General features: G+C 48.9%; 1 protein-coding gene across 1 annotated transcript; it reads right to left on the minus strand.

Moving 5' to 3' along the window:
- Positions 1-5,833: 5,833 nt before the first annotated feature.
- LOC117190756 lies at positions 5,834-7,311 on the minus strand. Its single transcript, XM_033395819.1, has 2 exons — positions 6,323-7,311; positions 5,834-6,263 (listed from the first exon to the last, which is right to left on the minus strand). The coding sequence occupies exons 1-2, from the start codon at positions 6,680-6,682 to the stop codon at positions 5,913-5,915; spliced, it is 711 nt and encodes a 236-aa protein (XP_033251710.1). The 5' UTR covers positions 6,683-7,311; the 3' UTR covers positions 5,834-5,912.
- Positions 7,312-13,668: the final 6,357 nt, after the last annotated feature.

Raw genomic sequence — 13,668 nt, forward strand, 5'->3', positions numbered from 1 at the left:
CAACGAGGAGGAGCTCGACCAGCCCTGATAGCCAGAACGGTACCTCGTCAGCCCAGGGCCTATTCCAGCCCCGGCGGCTCCGCAGACACACGGAGCGCGGCGCAAACACAGGAGCAACGGAGGCGCGCGACCGACCCGGGTTTTTTCACACATACAGTGTGTGGGTGTGTAAACTTATATCTGTGTATATGAGAGCAGAGTCCTTGCATATTTTATGAAACTTGCCGAAGCATTTAACAGATACACACAGATGGAACAGAACACCCGAGCTGCAGGACGGCCTGTCCGGACGGGCGAGGCAAACTCATTACTGGAATTTATTTAGCACTTAAACAAAATGTTTCCTTCGCCTAAGCCAACTGATTTGTACCTCTTTGATGCGAGTATTATCCACTCGACATACTGCAGGCGGTATGCAGTCCAAGCCAACAGTTTCTGCGTTCCAGAGCGATTAGGAGACCACATCCGAAGAGCAGACCATATTGACTCTGCCCTCTACCGATCAGCGTATCTTGTGGGCTTCCCGAGGATTCCGCAGGGGAAGCAACACAAGAGTACTCCTGGCTTCTTCCCGGGGGGCTGCATCGGGATCTGGGCTTGAACTGCCTCCTCAACACGCCGCAGATGCTGCAGCGGCACTGGACAGATGGGCAGCTGTGGGCAAGACTGAGCAGCAATTTGTTTTTAGCGCAGGCCTCAATGGAGTCCTGGGACAGGGATCGAAGGCTTTCTTGGGGCGTGGGCGCGGGTAGCTCGACCTTGACCTTTCTTGGGGCGTGGGCGCGGGTAGCTCGACCTTGACTCCGCATCGCGGGCACTTTTCGTAGACACGAGGCCTTTCTTCCACTAAAGAATCATGGGAACACACTGAACAGCACTCCCAGTCATCTGGGTCGTCATTGAGGTTCTTCACGCGGCACGTCTGACGCGGCGAATAGAACAATTTTTGGGCTGGGCGAAGTTTTTTCTCTTTTGGAATGTAGGGCCTTCGTCTGGCCATAGTGGTCTTTGGGCTTGTGGCCAAACTTTGGCCTCCAGATTGGCTTCAATGAGCCTCCTCTCCTTCTCGAGGGCCATGATAACCGGACTCTTGGCCAAAGACTTAAAGTATTGCGTATACTGTTCCATCATATTTCGTATGCTCTTCAAGGAGTACCGCATTTCGAAGTTCAGCAGGTTCTTCTCTTCCTTCGGATCGATTTCCAAAATTTCAGACATGCTTGACGTAGAGGGAAATCGACCGGAGGAGGCAGAATTGAGCTTTCTTCGCCGCTCATCGCGCAGCTCGCGTTCCATTTGCTTTTCTTGATCGATTAGTTTCTTGATCAGATCACTGTCCATTATCTCAGACGCATTGCCCATATCGTGTAGTATGTCGTTCGAAGGATCGTGAGAAGTGAAGTTTGAGGAATGTTCGTGTTCACCTCACATGCTCTCATTGAGCCATCCGATGTTGTCGATTATTTCAAAAGGCACATCAATGGTTTTGATTTTGAACTTGGATTCGGTGAAAAACTTTCCTCTCGGCGTTGGATTTTTCAAATACTCCTTTTCAACGCCCCTGAGGTAGTCCAGATACTTCTTGGAGAGGAGCGACACAATATCTGACTTGGCGATTCCCGTTGTCTGCAGTTCAGAATGCTTTCCAACAACTGTCATTAGAGCACGAATATCGCCCGTGCCGTCTAGGACACTATTACTCTCTATAACATTCTTCAGAAGGTGCTGCACTACCGAGTACTTTGGATCAGACCTCAAGTCCCTCAAATGGAAGGTTGGTCTTGTCTTAACATCGTGGTCCTCTTCGAAATATGGTGGATCTACCTTGTGGCCATCTGCTGGAGCGGATTCTTCGAGTCTTCGAAATCTCCATTTACCCAGCATTACGTCTTCCGCTTTAGTTTCTTTTGGCTTGGAACCGATCTTGCTCTGACCTGATTTTCGAGAGCCTTTCTGCTTCTTGGACAATTTTACCAATGTTTATACCCGATACTCAAAATGAGTATTGGGGTATATTAGATTTGTTGTGAAAATGGATGTGTGTAACGTCCAGAAGGAATCGTTTCCGACCCCATAAAGTATATATATTCTTGATCAGCATCAATAGCCGAGTCGATTGAGCCCTGTCTGTCTGTCTGTCCGTCCGTCCGTCCGTCCGTCCGTCCGTCCGTCTGTCCGTCCCTATTAGCGCCTAGTGCTCAAAGACTATAAGAGCTAGAGCAACGATGTTTTGTATCCACACTTCTGTGATATGTCACTGCTACAAAAATATTTCAAAACTTAGCCCCGCCGACTTCCGCCCCCACAAAGAACGAAAATCTGTGGCATCCACAATTTTAAAGATATGAGAAAACCAAAAACGCAGAATCGTAGAGAATGACCATATTTTTTAGACTACAGAATCTGAATTGGATCGTATTATTATTATAGCCACCATCAAGAAAACAATTTCATTTTTTCTCGCCCTGTCTCTCTCTAACACACACGTAGCATAGGTGGCTTTGCTTAGAGTAAAACATTAGCGCCTAGATCTCAGAGACTATAAAATCTAAAGCAACCAAATTTGGTATCCACACTCCTAACATATCGGACCGAGACGAATTTGTTTCAAAATTTCGCCACAACCCCTTCCGCCCCCGCAAAGGACGAAAATCTGGGGATGTTCACAAAAGGAATAGCCAAAAGGAACAAATCAATTTGCACTGGCTACGCAGCGCCCGACGTCACGCTCAGACTTATTTTCTGTCTCTCTCGCACGCACTCTTTGTCGTGTCGTTTAATATTAGCTGCGTCTGCCGGAGGAGAGCCATACTGACTTAGTATCGGGTATAAATGTAGAGTTGCGGAGTACGCAGCAACTCATAACGTTCCCCCTCGTTTTGGTTTAGTATCCATAGAATACTTGGCTTGCATGTCCATCCTGACCATATTCACATTATTTTCGGAGTTCTTTGGATCAGACCCCAAGTCGCGGTCCTCATCGAAATATGGTGAATCGAGCTTTTGGCCATCTGCTGGATCGGACTCTTGTAGTGTCCAACTATTCAAAAATCAAAAGAAAAAGGAAAAGGTCTAACAAGTTAGGTGCACTTTCTAGAAAGATACTTTTCATAGCATAGCTCGAAGAAATTGGTGGAATGCAGGAGATCCAGAAGATCATCCGATTGCACAGTTATGTTAAAGCTTAAAGCTCAGCTTAGGAATGCAATAGGTACAGGCGAATAGACTTTATTCATGTGAAATCATTCCCCTGCATAGTTTCACTTACGGCACACGTATATATAGATTTTCGTGATAGCAATCGCAGAGTGAATGGTGAAGACACGTGGAGTTACATAACTTCCAATTTTTCGCTATTATCTAATCATCCACTGTTTATTTGGATTAATAAATCCGAAGAGTGGCGTTAGCTGAACTACCCGAGGGAAAAGTGCAAATAAATTGAAATTCTTGAAAGAAGCAAAGGTACGTTAGTCCACCGTGGAAAGATAAGGTTCTGACACAGTTTTATTTAGGGATAGGAGTACTGGAAAATCTTAATACAGCCAAGCCGGCCAACCAATCTACGGTATCAACTACTAAAACAACAAAGCTGACCGTTTGGGATTTAGTGCAGTGCACATCCACGGCGGCAAAGTGAAGGCTGAACCGTTGACGTTGGGCTAGCTCAATATCTGAAATCATTTACGGCTCGTGAAAGACCAACCACCATACACCACTGCTGGATGTCCGAACTTCAGTTCGAACCTGCCGATCTCAAAAAGCCGGAGAACATAATCGTCACCAACCTACGAAAATTTACAAAGGATTGAGTAATTAGGCTAGCCTAAACCACATTGCCTCAGAACCACTCTTGCTGTCAGCAGATTTTTGTTATACCCGATACTCAAAATGAGTATTGGGGTATATTAGATTTGTGGTAAAAGTGGATGTGTGTAACGTCCAGAAGGAATCGTTTCCGACCCCATAAAGTATATATATTCTTGATCAGCGTCAATAGCCGAGTCGATTGAGCCATGTCTGTCTGTCCGTCTGTCCGTCTGTCCGTCCGTCCGTCTGTCCGTCTATCCGTCCCCTTCAGCGCCTAGTTCTCAAAGACTATAAGAGCTAGAGCAACGATGTTTTGTATCCACACTTCTGTGATATGTCACTGCTACAAAAATATTTCAAAACTTCGCCCCGCCCACTTCAGCCCCCACAAAAGACGAAAATCTGTGGCATCCACATTTTTAAAGATACGATAAAACCAAAAACGCAGAATCGTAGAGGATGACTATATGTTTTAGAATGTAAGATCTCAACCAGATCGTTTAATTGTTATAGCCAGAATCAAGAAAACAATTTCATTCTTTCTCGCTCTGTCTCTCTCTAACACACAGGTTTCATGGTCGGTTTTGCCAATTGCAAAATATGAGTTCAAGGATCTCAGAACCTATAAGAGCCAGAGCAACCAAATTTGGTATCCACACTCCTGTGATATCGGACCTTGACCGTTTCGTGTCCAAATTTCGCCACACCCCCTTCCGCCCCCGCAAAGGACGAAAATCTGGGGCATCCACAAATCTCAGAGACTATTAAGGCTAGAGTAACCAAGTTTGGTATCCGCACTTCTGTTAGATCTCACTATAAAACGTATATCTCAGAATTTCGCCCCACCCCCTTCCGCCCACACAAAAAACGAAAATCTGTTGCATCCACAATATTGCACATTCGAGAAAACTAAAAACGCAGAATCATAGATAATCAGATCAGATTGCTGAATCTGGACCAGATCAGATAATTTTTATAGCCAAAAAGAACAAATCAATTTGCACTGGCTACGCAGCGCCCGACGTCACGCTCATACTGATTTTCTGTCTCTCTCGCACGCACTCTTTGTCGTGTCGTTTAATATTAGCAGCGTCTGCCGGAGGAGAGCCATACTGACTTAGTATCGGGTATAACTGTAGAGTTGCGGTGTCCGCAGCAACTCACAACGTTCCCCCTCGTTTTATTTTGATTCCCGTGTTTCTCAAGTTAAATTTCAAGTGCAAGTTCCCGTTTGCCTTTATCATTATCACATAAAAATCTATACGCTGCTGCTCTAAGAACCAGCTGTTTAGATCCACATATTCATATCTCGTTTATCATTGTGTTGATTAATGTAGTAACTAAATAGCTTCCTCCAATGAGTAAATTTGTAAAGTAACTGAAGATTTTGAAAACTGAGCAATATGAGTTTGGGATAATGTGTTTCTCTTTATATATATACATACGTTTAAACTGACCAACCTCTAAATTACACAGCGTATATAAATGAATCCGTCAAAGTCATCTTGGGCCCAACGATACACCGATGAGTTTAACCAATTACTGTGATTACCACTAGTGGCTGAAACCACAATGCCTATACACCAATGCAGGCGTAAGTTTGTTAAAGTATATATATATATATACTGATTTGAAAGAATATTTCCCCCCTCAAATGCTCAAATAATTAAGTTTTTTTTGCTGATCCAAGAAGAAGGAAGTTTGTATATTTTTGTTTATTTGTAAATGTAAGGAATCGGATTAGATCTGTAATTTATGTAAAAAATATATATATCAATACAATCTCTCATGGTTAGGGACATTTAACATAAAAATAAAAGGAATTTGTAATCATGAGTATGTCTGCCTAAACTAAATATTATCTCCGTCCGTCAAGTACTTATGCTTGTCTCTTTCAAAATGCACTAGAAGATGTTGAATCTTTGAAATTTTTTATTTTATTATTTTTATTTTTTTTAATTTCTTTTAATTGCTCGTATTTACAACTTATTTTATACTTAAAGCAAACTATATTAAAAGCCCAACATGTGTGGTACGGCCGTGAAGCAATGCTTCACACATGTGCAGGCTTCGTTTAGACTTACTGGACTCTTGTCTGGTGCTCAACAGCGCGCAGTTCCCTCATAATGGTCGCCGCGAAGCAGCTCGTCGCCTCCCAGTTTTCCGGGGACCGGAGCATGCACGGCACCAAGCTCTGCTTGACTACGGCTCCACCCAGCGCTTCTTCTAGCCGCTGGCGCTGCGCTGCGAACCTGCCACACGAAAATATCGCATGCTCGGCATCCTCCTCCACGTAGTGCCCGCACCAAGAGCACCAAGTCCGCGTGCCCGAAGCGATGAAGGTAGCTTCGGAAGCAGCCGTGACCACTGAGGAGCTGAGTCAGGTAAAAGTTGACCTGCCCGTGCTTCCTGCTTACCCACGCGTCGATGGACGGGATAAGCTGGTGGGTCCAACGCCCTTAGTGGTCGTGTCCCAGCGCTGTTGCCACCTTCTGAGACTCTCCTGTTTGCACGCCATGCGTACCTGCCTTTTCGCCGCCGCGTCCATTCCTCTGCCATGTGTTTCCTGGTAGTATGTGGACCGTTCCTCCGCCAGGAATTCCAGGGGTGCTATGCCCGCGATCACGTGTGCTGCCTCGTCCGAGACCGTTCGGAAGGCACTGGTGATCCGAATCGAAGAGAGGCGGTGCGTGGCTGCCAGACCCCGTGCGTAGCTCGCTGTTCGAAGGGCCTTTGCCCAGATTGGCGCCGCATATAGCATCACCGATCTCGTGACACTCGTTAGCAGTTGTCGCCGCCATTGCTTTGGTCCTCGGGTGTTCAGCATTAGCCTCGAGAGCGCACCGTTGGTGGTCGCCGCCTTCGTGCCCATGTAGGCCAAGTGCTCCCGAAAGCAGAGACGTGTGTCCACCAGGACACCAAGGTATTTAATAGCGCGCTAAGACGAAACCAGGGTACCTGCCACTGAGATGTTGGCCGTCTCGACTTTCTTCCGGCTGGATACCAGCACTGCCTCTGTTTTGTGGGGTGCGAGTTCGAGCCCGACCAGGTCCAGTCACTGTTGAATGCGCGCTATCGTTTGGTTGCAGGTCGTTTCCACGACGGACAGGTCTTTTGCCACCACTAGGACAGCCACATCGTCTGCAAAACCCACCATGTGTACTCCGTGGGGGAGGCTGAGTCGCAAGATGCCGTCATACATTGCGTTCCACAGAGTGGGGCCAAGCACTGAACCCTGCGGGACGCCTGCCGATACCTCGTATTCCTCCGTGCCAGCCTGCGTGTCGTACAAAAGCAGCCTTCTCTCAAAGTAGCTTTGTACCATCCGCTGCAGGTACCTGGGTGTGTCGAAACTCTCCAGCGCCCTTAGGATGCAGCTCCACCTCGCCGTGTTGAACGCGTTCTTAATGTCCAGAGTGACTACTAGGCAATACTCTTTCCCGCCGCCTTTCCACCGAGTGCCGGCAATTGCACCGGAGGCAATGTCCACCACCTTACGAAGGGCGTCTATCGTGGATCGGGCCTTGCGAAAGCCGTATTGGTGCGGTGAGAGGTCGCCAGCCTCCGCGATGGAGCGTTCCAGTCGCGCGCAAACCACCTTCTCAAGCAGTTTACCCGCGGTGTCGATCAGGCAGATAGGCCTATACGACGACGCTGTCCCCGGCGGCTTGCCTGGCTTGGGAATAAGCACTAGCTTCTGTATTTTCCACCTCACAGGGAACACTCCTTCCCGAAGGCACTGATTTAGCAGCTTCGCAAAGATGTCCGGACGCGTGGAGAGGGCGAGCAAGAGGGCTCTGTTCGGGATAGAGTCCGGCCCAGGAGCCTTGACACCTCCTCGATGTGTGCCTGACTGTGCGGTTGCAGTGTGAGGCAACGGACATCCCCGATGTGGTCAGCCCTGTGCGGAAAGAGTTCCTCCACGATGGATCTTGTCGTGTCGGGGTCCGATAGGGGTGCCTGCCTCTTGGCGCAAAGTTTGTTCGTCACCAACTTGTACGCCCTTCCCCATGGGTCCTACTCCGCAGAGTCGCATAGCTTGAGAAAGCACTGGCGCTTGCTATCCCTAATGGCCGCCTTGAGGGCCCTTCTGCAGTCCCTAAACGTGGATTGCCATTGCGGAAAGGCAGTGCTTCCGCGCGAGCGCTGATAGCGGCGTCGAGCTTGGTTGCATTCCCGGCGTAGCGCGGCAATGTCCTCGTTCCACCAGAACACAGGTTGGTGGTGGCGACCGTAGTGCTTCCTCTGCGCCATGGTGGCAGTGCATGCTGCCTCCAGATGCTCCATGACATGGTTGGCCATGCATTCAGCATTTCCATTCGCCGTGAGGTTGGTCATAAGCTCCATGAACAGGGCCGTATTGAGCGTTTGGTCGCGATAGCATCTCCATCTGGGCTCAGCTGTCCCTACGCTAGACGTCTGTTGGCCTGTGTCCCATATAATTGCCCTGTGGTCGCTCCCTGTGTAGATGTTGCTGATGCTCCAGCCCGATGAATTAAAAAGTGAGCTGCTGACAAATGTAAGGTCGATGACCGATCCTATTCCTGCTCTGGAGAGGGTATGCTGGTTTCCCTCGTTGAGGAGCGCGATGTCCAGGGGCGCAATGATCTCCAGCAGAGCTCTACCTCTCGCATTCGTTGCCACGCTTCCCCACTCCTCAGCCCACGCGTTGAAGTCCCCTCCAATGGCTACTGGGTGACGTCCTCTAGCATCAGCTGCTAGGTTGTCTAGAGTACCTGCGAACTCGGAGAGCGTCAGGCTTGGGGCAAGGTAGACGCTGTATATCCACACACCTCCGACCTTGGCGCATACAAACCCAGCAGCAGCGCTTGAGAGGGAAAGCTGCAGTGGCGTGGCCCCGCATAGCCATATCGCGGACTTTTTGGTGGCATCCAAGATGAACCCAGGGGACTCCCTAGTTTGATATGGCTCGCTAAGGATGGCGAGGGCAATTGCCAATTCTCTTATGGATTGGCTCAGCAGGTCTTGAGCCGCAGCGCAGTGGTTGAGGTTGAGCTGCATAACCTTCATTATTGGGCCGGCAAGCTGGGCACGCTCCTGGCTGCTGGACATCTCCTGCTACCCGCATAATGGTTCGTCTCATTGCTGTTGTTAGCGGTGTAGATGAAACACCGCGGATCGCTTTGACAGATTGCCGCCTTGTGCCCGTTCACGCCGCATCTGAGGCAGCATCCGGTGCGATCCACCGCGCTCTTGCACCTGATTGCTAGATGCCCAAACTCCAGACACCTGTAGCATCGTCGTTGAGCTGCCCGCTCCCGGATCCTACAGCTTGTCCATCCGACTTTAAGTTTCCCCACCATGATCAGGGCTCTTGCCTGCACCGGCGGCAGGCACACAACTGCCAGTTGCGTACCAGCGAACGATGGCCTCAGGCTTTTAATGGCGCTGGTGTCCACGCTGGGGGCGTCTATCGATGCAGCTATGGCTGCTGCGATGTCCTCCTTCTCGACCAGGCTGTCGAGATCCCTGACCTCCACGCAGAGTTCTTCTGACACCGCCCTGATGCCCGTCTGCAGTCCCAGTGCCGCGCTGATATCCTCCTTGAGCTCGCATTTTGCCGTCCTCCGGATTCTGTTAACATTATCCCCTACCTCCTGAAGCTTGCCATCCTGGCGCCTGGTGACCATACGGAGGATGTCGCTATAGCTAAGCTCGCCCTGGGGTTGAATGATTATTGCGGCTTCGCAGCTGTTTGGGTACCAGTAGTGGCGGTCTCGATTGTCCTGGTGTGAAGCTTCTCGATATTGTTGACCACCAGGGCCTGGAGGGTTACCACTCTCAGGGCTAAATCTTTCATCACGTTGTCCACATGCCGCTGGTCGTTCATCCTCTTGACCAGCTCATTGGCCCGAGTACCCAGGTTTTTTAGCAGCTGTAATGGTTCAGAGTGCGGTCGCTCCTTCTCTTTGAAATCCGGGCCGGGCTTGAACATGCTCGATCCCTGAGCTTTCGCAGGTGCTGACGGTGGTGGGGATCTGGTAAGGGCGTTGCGCCAAAGACTGCGTCCTCAGTCATATTCTCTATCTGTGTGTTTGGTGTGTGAGGGGTGTTGTCCATGTAAAAAGAATCTCCACTCGAGTTCGTTATTCCTGGCCGCAGTACGTAGTCACCGTGGTGATCCCATGGGTGTCTTTCCGTGGAGTGAGGTCCATGCGAGGGTTGACCCTAGGCCTTATGAGCACCAGGGTTCAGAGCCAGATCGGTGCTAGTTGGGATATGAATCAACCAAGCCTACGCAACCACCATAGTGGGACGGCCAGGAAGCGTTAAACGAGGCCTGCCAAGGTTTTAACGAGACGGGGGCGGTGGAGACATTAACCTATGAGCCATTTCAACAGGGGTTCAGCCTGCCTACTCAGGTCATAGAATGCCGACGCCGTCAGCCCACAGTCTAATGTACGTAAGGGGGGTTCCAGTGGGTCGTACGTAACACCTTACTGGTCTCGGTGTTACGGGCGGTATAGTACCTACCAAGGCGCCTATGGCACCGATGGGTCCACTATAAAGGCTTATCCTGGGCATCCCGCGATGGCCGGGAATTTCATCCAGACGATAGTCGCTGGGGTTATACCGCCCCTTCTCGGTATCCAGCGCCCCGTTAAAGGGTACGCCGCCGTAGCGCTGGGGTTGGCAGGAGGACAGCTCCGGGAACCGTTGTGTACCCGATGGCCTCAGAAAGCGCCGATGTGCAGTGTGAGCCTCTAAATATCCCCATCAGTTCCACTTTGCCACATCCTATAGACCCTTGGTGAGGGGGACGAAAAGTCGTGGTATACTTCTAGGATGTATGATGCAGCGCCATCTGCCGGTGCTCATCTTCCTCTACGTGCTACGTAGCAGCACCCTCTGACGGTGGGACACGCCTGCGATGAGTAGGCTATCGCCGTCTTATAGCCCTGGTCAGCAGCTGTTGCTCTGATCAGGAAAATAGACATACAGAAAAACGTGGAGCTCATCCTAAAGAAGCTGAGGCAACTGGTGCATTATGTCGGGCCTTAAAACGGCCAACCTACGCATACTCGCGCGGTGCAGGCAACTCAGTTGCCTGACATGGTAACTCCGTCGCCATCCATCTTGAGCCGGTGAGAGGAGGAGAGAAACTCACCCCGGGAGCTTCGTGAGTGTTATGAGTGAGTTGGAGTTTGAGTGACAAACCCCAAATCTTTTTAGCCATGGCAGATTGCTTTAAAATCCTGATTGACGACCTTCTTGGGTTTGGACACGGTCTGCTCGGGCCAGGAGTCCAGAGTTAAGCTCAGTAGGCATCGCGCCCATAGGGTAAGTATGGGTGGATGTACGCTCGCTCACCGTTGATCACTCTCTCTTTGAGTTATAGCCAGTCAATTCACTCAGTGGCTGCTACCGCCGACGCGGAAGAAAAGAACCGCCAGCCTGGATCGGAGGCGGGCACAACGAGGAGGAGCTCGACCTGCCCTGATAGCCAGAACGGTACCTCGTCAGCCCAGGGCCTATTCCAGCCCCGGCGGCTCCGCAGACACACGGAGCGCGGCGCAAACACAGGAGAAACGGAGGCGCGCGACCGACCCATTTTTTGAAATGGGACAACGCCCGAATGTAAACGCGTTTGTCATGGTTGGGTGGGTAAAGACTAGGGACATACGTCACCGCTGTTCCCTCCATCAGACAGAAGACGTATCGGCGCAGAGTAGAAATGAGTTTTCTTTATTGGTTATTGATATTAACGTCGAGATCCTGTTTAATTTTTTTGAAGCGCATTATATTGATTTTTGTCAGGAAAACTGTGTAGCTAGGGGAGAGTCCCATTTAAGCTCTATAAATCCATCCATTTACTAGATTTCACATTTGCTGCACAACAAGTTGTTTCGTATTCGGCTGGAATCGATCGGTGGATCCCGGATTGATCGACCCTGATAGATCTATGCTGAGCAAAATAAACAATCTTGACAGGAAAAAATCTCAAAGAGTTTTGGATTTACGATGCTCTGGAGAATTTCGGACATTGTCCAGCAATTTGAGATGGTTGTAGATGAATAACAATAATAGTTACTTAGTTAAAATAGAGGAATGCGCTGGAGGAGAGTTTTCGTTTTTTTATACCCGATACTCAAAATGAGTATTGGGGTATATTAGATTTGTGGTAAGAGTGGATGTGTGTAACGTCCAGAAGGAATCGTTTCCGACCCCATAAAGTATATATATTCTTGATCAGCATCAAAAGCCGAGTCGATTGAGCCATGTCTGTCTGTACGTCTGTCCGTCCGTCCGTCTGTCCGTCCCCTTCAGCGCCTAGTGCTCAAAGACTATAAGAGCTAGAGCAACGATGTTTTGTATCTAGACTTCTGTGATATGTCACTGCTACAAAAATTTTTCAAAACTTCGCCCCGCCCACTTCCGCCCCCACAAAGGACGAAAATCTGTGGCATCCACATTTTTTAAGATACGATAAAGCCAAAAACGCAGAATCGTAGAGGATGACTATATGTTCTAGAGTGTAAAATCTCAACCAGATCGTATAATTATTATAGCCAGAATCAAGAAAACAATTTCATTCTTTCTCGCTCTGTCTCTCTCTAACACACAGGTTTCATGGTCGGCTTTGCCAATTGCAAAATATGAGTTCAAGGATCTCAGAGCCTATAAGAGCCAGAGCAACCAAATTTGGTATCCACACTCGTGTGATATCGGACCTTGACCGTTTCGTGTCCAAATTTCGCCACACCCCCTTCCGCCCCCGCAAAGGACGAAAATCTGGGGCATCCACAAATCTCAGAGACTATTAAAGCTAGAGTAACCAAATTTGGTATCCGCACTTCAGTTAGATCTCACTATAAAACGTATATCTCAGAATTTCGCCCCACCCCCTTTTCGCCCCCACAAAGGACGAAAATCTATTGCATCCACAATATTGCAGATTTGAGAAAACTAAAAAGAATCATAGATAATGACCATATCTATCAGACTGCTGAATCTCGATCAGATCGGATCATTTTTATACCCAAAAGGAACAAATCAATTTGCACTGGCTACGCAGCGCCCGACGTCACGCTCAGACTGATTTTCTGTCTCTCTCGCACGCACTCTTTGTCGTGTGGTTCAATATTAGCGGCGTCTGCCGGAGGAGAGCCATACTGACTAAGTATCGGGTATAACTGTAGAGTTGCGGTGTCCGCAGCAACTCACAACGTTCCCCCTCGTTATACCCGATACTCAAAATGAGTATTGGGGTATATTAGATTTGTGGTAAAAGTGGATGTGTGTAACGTCCAGAAGGAATCGTTTCCGACCCCATAAAGTATATATATTCTTGATCAGCATCAATAGCCGAGTCGATTGAGCCCTGTCTGTCTGTCCGTCCGTCCGTCTGTCCGTCTGTCCGTCCCCTTCAGCGCCTAGTGCTCAAAGACTATAAGAGCTAGAGCAACGATGTTTTGGATCCAGACTTCTGTGATATGTCACTGCTACAAAATTATTTCAAAACTTCGCCCCGCCCACATCCGCCCCCACAAAGGACGAAAATCTGTGGCATCCACAATTTTAAAGATATGAGAAAACCAAAAACGTAGAGTTGTAGAGAATGACCATATCTTTAAGACTGCGGAATCTGAATTGGATCGTATTATTATTATAGCCAGCATCAAGAAAACAATTTCATTTTTTCTCGCCCTGTCTCTCTCTAACACACACGTAGCATAGGCGGCTTTGCTTAGAGTAAAACATTAGCGCCTAGATCTCAGAGACTACAAAAGCTAGAGCAACCAAATTTGGTATCCACACTCCTAATATATCGGACCGAGACGAGTTTGTTTCAAAATTTCGCCACACCCCTTCCGCCACCGCAAAGGACGAAAATCT

Source organism: Drosophila miranda, assembly GCF_003369915.1.
Source record: "Drosophila miranda strain MSH22 chromosome Y unlocalized genomic scaffold, D.miranda_PacBio2.1 Contig_Y1_pilon, whole genome shotgun sequence".
Classification (NCBI taxonomy): Eukaryota; Metazoa; Arthropoda; class Insecta; order Diptera; family Drosophilidae; genus Drosophila; species Drosophila miranda.